Source organism: Dreissena polymorpha, chromosome 7 (assembly GCF_020536995.1).
Source record: "Dreissena polymorpha isolate Duluth1 chromosome 7, UMN_Dpol_1.0, whole genome shotgun sequence".
In the NCBI taxonomy this organism is placed as follows: domain Eukaryota; kingdom Metazoa; phylum Mollusca; class Bivalvia; order Myida; family Dreissenidae; genus Dreissena; species Dreissena polymorpha.
In genome coordinates this window covers 18,472,011-18,482,010 of record NC_068361.1, presented here as the reverse complement: position 1 = coordinate 18,482,010, position 10,000 = coordinate 18,472,011, and the positions used below count along the sequence as shown (strand labels likewise).

Genomic DNA, 10,000 nt, shown 5'->3' with positions numbered 1-10,000 from the left:
TTTTTTTTCAGATGAAATATATTATGGAGTCAAATATCTTATACATGATATAGTCAACAAAGTCTACACAGCGAAGGCAGTATAGCGATTTTCTAATAATGGCCCTTGTGCGCTGATCTGAGTTCAAAGATTTGACCAAGTGATCTAGTTTTTGACCACACCTGACCCAGATTCAAACCTTACCTTTATATTGTCATATAAACATGTTGTCCTGGTTTCATCAAGTTTGAGTCATATATTGGGCCTTTAGGTTAGTAACAAGGTTTTTCAAAGATTTGACCTGGTGACCTAGGTTTGGGAAGCAACGGACCCAGATTCAATCTTGGCCTAGACAATGTCAGGATTACAATTCCGGCAAAGTTTTATCATGAATGAGTAATAAATAAGGTCTTAAAGTGGAAACAATTGTGTCTTTTTAAACATTTTACATGGTCACCTATTTTTACGCTAACGTGACTCAGATTATTTCATTGTCCATATAAATATGCTGACCAAGTTTAATCAAGATCGGATAAAACATGTTACCTCTAGAATGTTAATGAGCTAACAGTTGATGACACACAAAGCACAATACACGCTGAAAGAAAACGGGCGTAGGGTGATTATAATAGCTTGCCTTGACCACTTCATGCTCAGGTGAGCTAACTATAATGAATGACATTATTTCCATGTTTTGATCAGGTCTAATTGTAGCTAATCTGACTGTCATGACTATAACTAGGACACATTTAAATGACGTATGAAATTAAATCTGAATAAAAATCTAAAATACTTATATACATACAAAACCAAACATGCACTTCAAAACCAAAATTCAATGTTATTAATAAATTCGCAACCGTTTACCGAAAGTAAATTACATGCACTACGTAAATTTCGTTCATGTAAAATTGTACAAAAAAGGAAAATAATAAAAAGGTTGAATTTAATTATTAAAGCTTCTTAATTTATTGAAATAGAAATTCGGTTAATAAATGAATAATAGTATCAATTACGTAATGCTGTTATTACTTTCTTTATTAGCTTTTTTTGTCAATTAAAAAGTCGGAACTGTTTTTGTTTTGAACTCATTGATGTTGTCGTGGCTCCAAAATCCAACTATTAGTTTTCTCGTTTCTTCATTAAAGTAGACAGATGCAGGTTTTGCAATGTCAACAGAGATGGTATTGAGGATTGTCTTGCCGACTGTATCCACTTGACTTATGGAGTTGTCACCACAGACGAAAACCTGCCCTGTGGCTGCCACATGTATGTAAGCTGTAATCATGCCATGTTTGAATGCGGGATCCTGGAACGTAGCTGTGACTGTTCCATCCCTGGTCAGCGTGCGAAGCATGCCATTAATTATGTCCGTCACATAGATCATCTTCCCATCAGGACTCACCCCAACACCTACAACTAAATGATGAATACAACTTACACAATCTGGCACGAAATCTTGAATATTAGTATTTCTTTCTAAATAGTATTAGCGTAAGCTCACTTATTCTCATATCAATAGTTAGCAAACAGTTATCGTTCAAATGTATAACCTTTAAATGGAAAAATACCTGAAATAAACAATAGGAAAACATATATTAAAAATACTAAATCAACTTTAAAAGAGTATTACGACTTTATAACATTAAAGACTTAAGCCAGTTATTCTTAAAATTATAAGCAATTTTGAAAAATTGTGACCGCATGTGATGCTTAGTGTGTAAAGCTTCTTTTGTTGTAAACAACATTATTAGTACATAACTCATTAATGTCATGATTTAGATATTTTGATAATTGAAATACCTGTCAAACAATTTTAATTGATCGGAGATGAGGTTTCGGCACAGGACTAGAGTGCATGATTTCAATTAACGTCATTGTAACCCTTATAGAACATTAAAGTCGGTCCTTCACCATGTGCCTACCCTATGTAATTAACAGCCGTATTGATACAATCTACGCCCGGATCTCATCTTTATCAAGTTCATGCATATGTAAACACAAAGTGCAAAGCATCCCTAAAAAAAGGAAAATAATAATGTACTCATATATCACCTCGGTATATTCCAGTATTATCTTCGTATAACTTCTTTACTAACCGTCCGTCCATTGTGTATTCGTACAACGCAGTACCGGAAGTCACAAACACTTCTGCATCGACATGCGCAATTCCATAACAGACATGATTCATTTTTAGAACCTGTTTGCGTATAATCTTTCCGCCATCTACCCGTAAGAAATGAATCCCGCTAAAAGCATCAGCTTTATGTTTGCTAACAATCACCGCCATTTCGAAGGAGGAAATGCTACACATGGACATCAGATAAGAAGGCAGCTTAACTTGATCAATCACCTTGTACGCCTGATTAAGGAGTTTCACGCATTTATTGTGAAAGTCAGCAATGACGAGATCCCCGTTGGAAGTTGAACATATACCCGTAATCGCACATGGGTATTTATCAGTAGCTGTTTGAACATTATATTCTGACTTGTCCTCGATGCTGACAATCTTGTTTGGATCAACGTTATGTTGTGGATCGCCTATGATGATTTTCCCAAGATCAGTGCAGTCTGCATGACATTGAATCAATTCACGGTTAGGCTGGAATTTAATATCAGTTCCATCATTCTTGATCATGCTTTTTAGGAGTGAATCTGCTGCAGCAGTTTGATCAATACATTTTCTTAACGTAATAAACGTTCGTTCAGGTAGAATATTGTCTTTGAGCTTAGCGCCATATATCTTTAACTTTGAAATACATTCTAAGCATCGCTTGGTGTCATCTTCAATGGAATTATTTAAGCGCTCGTGAATTGATTGCAATTCTCTTATGGTGTTTTGCTGAAGTCGGTCAAGATTCTCGTTGATCTGTCGACGTTCATCAAGTATTTCTTCACAAATTTGTTCGTAAGAAGCTTTAAGTGATTTTATGTTATCTTTTCCTCTGTCCACCATATCCTTTAAACGCTTCTGCGACTTTTCTATTCCTTTCGTCACTTGAACAAGGGGTATACGTTGTGAGTTTGATTTAGCCTGTTCAGCCAATGTAAACACCTTACTGCATTGCCTGAAATGCAAATGTGCGTTAAACGAAACATATGGGTGTAGATTATTCTGATTATTCTATGTCGAGTCTTACGTCATGATGTTAATTAATGGCGATAATGGTGATGATGAAGATGTTGGTGGTGATGATTGTTATACATGATGATAAAGGCGATGGAGACGATGTTGTTGTTTTTTAATAGCAATAATGATAAAAATAAATATTTAAATACTAACAACAATAATGATATTGATGATATAATAATGATAATAATACTAATACTACTAATAACAAAGACTGTTTGTAAAACATGCATGCCCCCCATATGGGTTGTCCGTTGTAGTGGCAGCCATTGAGTGAATACGTTTTATGTCACTATGACCTTGACCTTTGACCTAGTGACCTGAAAATCAATAGGGGTCATCTGCAAGTCATGATCAATGTACCTATGAAGTGTCATGATCCTAGGCAAAAGTGTTCTTGAGTTATCATCCGGAAACAATTTTACTGTTTCGGGTCACCGTGACCTTGACCTTTGACCTAGTGACCTCAAAATCAATATGGGTCATCTGCGAGTCATGATCAATGTACCTATGAAGTTTCATGATCCTAGGCGTAAGTGTTCTTGAGTTATCATCCGGAAACCATTTAACTATTTCGGGTCACCGTGACCTTGACCTTTGACCTAGTGACCTCAAAATCTCTAGGGTTCATTTTCCAATCATGATCAATCTACCCATGAAGTTTCATGATCCTAGGCGTATGCGTTCTTGAGTTATCATCTGAAACCCATTTTACTATTTCGGGTCACTGTGACCTTGACCTTTTACCTAGTGACCTCAAAACCAATAGGGGTCATTTGCGAGTCATGATTAATCTACCCATGAAGTTTCATGATCCAAGGCGTATGCGATCTTGAGTTATCATCCGAAAACCATTTTACTATTTCGGTTCACCGTGACCTTGACCTTTGATCTAGTGACCTCAAACTCAATAGGGGTCATCTGCGAGTCATGTTCAATCTACCTATGAAGTTTCATAATCCTAGGAGTATGCGTTCTTGAGTTATCATCCGAAAATCATTTTACTATTTCGGGTCAATGTGACCTTGACCTTTGACCTTGTGACCTCAAAATCAATAGGGGTCATCTGCGAGGTATGATCAATCTACCTATGAAGTGTCATGATCCTAGGCGTATGCGTTCTTGAGTTATCATCCGAAAACCATTGTACTATTTCGGGTCACCGTGACCTTGACCTTTGACCTAGTGACCTCAAAATCAATAGGGGTCATCTGCAAGAAATGATCAATGTACCTGTATCAATGTATGAAGTTTCATGATCCTAGGCCCAAGCGTTCTTGAGTTATCATCCGGAAACCACCTGGTGGAGGGACCGACCGACCTACCGACAGACCGACCGACCGACATGTGCAAATCAATATACCCCCTCTTCTTCGAAGGGGGCATAATAATAGAAATGATAATCATAATAGTGACCTCAAAATCAATAGGGGTCATCTGCAAGTAATGATCAATGTACCTGTATCAATGTATGAAGTTTCATGATCCTAGGCCCAAGCGTTCTTGAGTTATCATCCGGAAACCACCTGGTGGAGGGACCGACAGACCTACCGACAGACCGACCGACCGACATGTGCAAATCAATATACCCCCTCTTCTTCGAAGGGGGGCATAATAATAGAAATGATAATCATAATAGTGACCTCAAAATCAATAGGGGTCATCTGCAAGTAATGATCAATGTACCTGTATCAATGTATGAAGTTTCATGATCCTAGGCCCAAGCGTTCTTGAGTTATCATCCGGAAACCACCTGGTGGACAGACCGACAGACCTACCGACAGACCGACCGACATGTGCAAAGCAATATACCCCCTCTTCTTCAAAGGGGGGCATAATAATAGAAATGATAATCATCATAGCATATAATTATAGTAATTATTGTTATTATTAATATAACAATTATTATCATTATTAGTAGTAGTATTTTTGAAATTACAGTCGTTTTTTTCATTATTTTGGGAATGGGGCCCTGTCCCTTACTATTGGGGAAAAACATTGTTTTGACTAAAATTGGTAAACTTGTGTTGTTGATTTTTTGCTAACAAACACTTTAAAATTAAGAAGAAAAGTGATTTAAATATTATATTTACTAAAGTTCAACTTATAACGCTGGATTTACATTAAATTAATGGTGGTGGTGGTGGTGGTGGTGGTAGAATATATAGATACACACACACACACACACACACACACACACGTGAAACAGGTATGATTTGTACTTGGCCTTAACATAAATTTATATCAATACTCACTAACCTGTGTTTTAGGAGGAGACATAAATGACATAGCAACTGTTCATGATCTTCACAGAACATCGTTAGTCTCTCAGTCGTGTGCTCCTCACATAACTCTATAGTATCGTCCACTTTGTTCGCAACATACCAGCTTTCACCGTCAGATTTCGCTGACACCGCGTGATCCTTAAGTAGCTTTTTGTGCATTTTCACACATTCGTCGCAGTATGTTTTAAAACATATTTTACAATGAAACAGTCCTTCATTATGTATCCCATCCTCTTCGCAAACAGAACAACAAACGTCGTAAAATACGTCTGATCCCTTTTGCTGCGAATTGTTCAAGTTAGACGCCATTTTGTGATTTCTTTACAAAACCACTTTCGATTTCCATATGTCTAAACCGCGTGCCGTGTTTACCTACTAAGTTACTGTTAAAGGTGCCTTTTCACAGATTTTGGCATGTATTGAAGTTTGCCATTAAATGCTTTATATTGATAAATGTTAAGATTGGGTCTAAAAGCTCCAGTAAAAAAAACAATAATAAAATTAAATAAATAAATAATCCTAAACTGGGCACGACACGAACCACTGAACCCTGGAGTAAAAGTCTATCGCTGAGACCACTTGGCCATTCGTGCTCAAACAATCAGTGAGGTATTTTATACTTTCAATCGTTTTGCGTTGCAACGCTTTATAATTTTCAGGTTTTTAAATCGTGGAAAGATGCATTTAATGGATATTTTAAAGCATGGTAAATGTTCAGTATTACTTACAAATATCATAACTACAGCAAAAATGTGCGATTCTGAAACCATTTATTTTTATTTCTTCAATTTACAAAAACGTGAAAATGCCCCTTTAAGTGATAATTATACGTTTTACAGATTCGCAGGTCGGACTATTAGGCCAAATTTATTGTAGTTTGGTTTACGTATGGTTCATTCAAGGTTGAATACCAAATATATCCTATATAGCTGTACGAAAATAAGACATGTTCAAACTGCTCATAAAGCGAACTTCGACTAGTGATTTAAATTTACGGTTAAGACAGTATAATTATCTTGTAAGCAAACATTCTATGTGGACTTTGTATTGGTATATGTATAGGTGTGTGTCGCTTTCATCCTCCGTCAATTATTAATTTGTATTAGACTATTGCTTTGATATCTGCCTAATATAATGCTACATGTACATATATTTTAATATTCGTTCAACAGGAAGTTGCCATATCATTCAATGTTTGGAGGTTAGTCATATTACCCGGAATGAACTATAAAGTCATCATTCTAGTAAAGAGGGGTCAGATTTCGCCCTATTGGCGCAAAAAGGTACCTTGTGCCTTCTAATTTCAATTTCACATGGTACCATTTTCCACCCGGGGGGGGGGAGGATTTAACAAAACAAACAATTTGGTTCCTAGATGTAACATATTTTAGACACAAAAGGCAATAAAACCCGCACAAAACTGATTCCACAAATATTAAGCTCATTATTAGCACGTAAAAAGTCACCCTATTATATTCATTCCCGTTAAAAATGCAGCGTCGTAGCGATTTTTGTTTTCATTATCCCTTTTAAAATGGAACGGAGAGGTATGGTTAACAAAATAACAGGTTACAGTTTTGTAACTTATCAGGCTCAGCACGAATTATTTATTATAAGCCTGATTTATACAAACACTATTGGGCAGTTACCCGTTATTCTCTATATACAGTAATATAATATTCCACATGACAATCGTAGATTCTAATTGTTCTATTTACCGTCACTTTACCGTCGTGGTATCGACCTATCTATCAAATGTAAAGTACTACGTAGGTCATGTTAACAACCTATCTATCTAATGTAAAGTACTACGTGTTTCATGGTAAGGGTTTAACAATCTTGTGGGAAGTACAAAGTCGATAATGGAAACGACAAACCAATCTTGTGTGAAGTACTAAGTAGGTCTTGGTAACGATAACCTATCTCATGTGAACGAGATAACTCACACGAGTTCATAACGGAATGCATCCATTTTTTATGCAGTATGTTTAGCTTTGCAAACAGCGACTCTGAAATATACAATTATGTAAACCAACCTTGCATCAGCCATTTTGAATCATGTGTTAAACAACATCATATATATCACCATTTAACTTTGAGCAGAAGGCTGTTTTGTGCATTTGTAGACATCTGAGGAGTTTTGAGACAAATGTAAAATGTGAGGGCCCGGTTTAAATACATAACCTACAGACACGTTTTTAGCTTTCTGCGTGACATCATTGTTTAAGCATGCCTTGTTACAGCATGAAAGAAAACTTTTAACTTAATATTTCATTATCTAAAGCAATTATAAACAAGATAACTATTGATGCAAAGCATCAAAGGGCGTCGGGAATTTCAGTGTAAAAGTTAATTTCAATGAAGTTACATGGAACGATTTTTTTCTACTGTAAATATTAATATATTGGCCGATTATTTTAATCAAAATAGAAACAGATACAGGTATAACCATTATCTATGATTTTTTGTTATAACCCCCAAATGGGTGGCAGACTTCCCCCACCCCCTCCAAGACGTTTCTTCCCCAGACGTTTCACCCCCATTTTGGGGGTGAAACGTCTACACAATATGAAAATGTGTATTTGAAGTAGTTATTTGTGATAATGCATTTTATGTGTCTTAATAATTAATGATTAAAAAAATGATGTAAGTTGTGTCCTGAGTGATTAAAATATTAATTAATGATTTTTGATGGTTGTTTTTAGGGAAGCCTCTAACAAATTTTACCAATTAATTATACTTGTTTTTATAAGTGCCTGAATTTTTTCTTTCTTTTATTGAGATCATTGAAAAATTGAGTAAAAGCACAGCTTTGCAGTTCTTTGATGGTAATTTTAAGTGGAATAATATGATACATATTTAACAATTATAACTATTGTCTTAATGAATTGAGTAAAAGCACACCTTTGATGTTCTTTGATGATCATTTTAAGTGGAATAGTATGTTGCAAAGTAAACAATTATTGAATTAATCAATTCATTTTGCTACAAATTCAATTTTACCTAATACTAAACATACTGTATCAATATATGTAGTATTACATACGAGTCGCCGCACTTCAGTGCAACACCAATCATGTGACCACTGGGGTGTGGCAAGTCTTTACCCCAGGGGCATTATTTGAAAAAACTTAATAGATGACTACTAAATTTTAGCCCTGACCCTTGTGGTTTTAGAGATGAAGAATTGTGTAGTTTCCACTGTGTGTTCTTTTGGAAAACAAGTTACCCCAGTGCAAAGCCAATTTTGACCGCTGGGGTATAACTTGAAAAACGTTGTAGAGCATCATCGTAGGATTTTAAATATTGAAGCCCTCATGTCATGTTTTAAATAAATATTTTTGATCATGCGACCTACATATGAAAAGGATTGGAACAATTTTAACAAATTAAAAAGAGATGCATCAGAGGATCACACCTGTGAAGTAATTGTTTAATCTTACAACTGCTCAAAGGGAGAAGTCGTTAACAGAAAAAGTGTACACATGCACCTCAAATACTAAAGAACGATGGACATCACGGTATCCCAAAAGTTTCACATGAGCACCTTTTGTTCGGTGAGCTAAAGAAAATAGTTACACGAGTCAATATTAAAGAGTTTATTAAATGCATTGTACTACTTCTGACTGCATTAATTTCATGGTCTATATTTCCGATTTGGCAAAAACTCAAATGCCTGAAGTGCTAAAGAACACGCTGTATTAAATGGTGTTTATTTGTTATTTATTTACTTAAACCTTGATCCGGCCCAACCCGAAAATACTCAGATTTTTTTATTTCAATCCGCTGAACCAACCTGAAGCCAATGTTTGACATCTTTGGACCATTGTTCCCATTATAGTTTGTGTAAAAGGCTGTGTGAACAAAGTAGGATTGTATGAAGCAGGGTCAGCCAGGGCATCTAATTAAACAAAAAGACTCAAATAAACCATAAAATAGCAGTTGTTATATTGGTCTAATTTCATGTCAAAATCAATTCACACTTTAATATACATTTCAAAACGCAGCTATAATATACGACCATGTCAATATCTGACTGGACCATCACGCAAACAGCAGGAGAAAAAGTCATTGCATGATTAGGCTGAAAATATTACACACAAATGAATACATATTAAGTCTTTAATAGACAGAGATATTTGCCTCCATTTGTGTCAAATAGTTATTAAACATAATCACAGAAAGACCATGTTCACATTTGGTGACGTAATAACACCATGCTAGCATACCACGCCTACGCTAATTGGGCAATGTCATAATAAACACCATACAATACATTGATCTGATGACATAATAACTGCCCTACTCAACTCGTGAACTTGTGATGTCATGATGACTTTACAGATCCATCAACATGTGTCGTCATGATGACCTTGTAAATGACATGTCATAGTAGTGACAAATACTTCTCGATGAGCTCATGAAGTAATATGCAGCATGTGCTAACAACCAAAAAAGGGACCTTTTAGCGTAGCCAGTTTTGTCACCAAGGATGATTTTTTAACAATGATGACCACAATACACTGCTAGATATGAAAACCAGAATGACATACACTGCAAGGAGTTGTAATGGATTGTTAATATGGAGGATATTTGTTGGATTTGT

General features: G+C 35.8%; 1 protein-coding gene across 3 annotated transcripts in view; it reads right to left on the bottom strand.

Annotated features, from left to right (window-relative positions):
- LOC127837785 (uncharacterized) overlaps positions 1–5,829 on the bottom strand; it is a 605,533-nt gene extending 599,704 nt beyond the window's left edge. For all 3 annotated transcript variants that reach the window (XM_052365166.1, XM_052365164.1, XM_052365165.1), the window contains exons 1-3: positions 5,369–5,829; positions 2,035–3,047; positions 289–1,398 (exon numbers count right to left, since the gene is read on the bottom strand). In XM_052365166.1, the coding sequence (XP_052221126.1) occupies positions 1,037–1,398; positions 2,035–3,047; positions 5,369–5,703 (1,710 nt within the window). In that variant the 5' untranslated portion in view covers positions 5,704–5,829 and the 3' untranslated portion in view covers positions 289–1,036. The remainder of the gene's footprint in view (positions 1–288; positions 1,399–2,034; positions 3,048–5,368) is intronic.
- Positions 5,830–10,000: the final 4,171 nt, after the last annotated feature.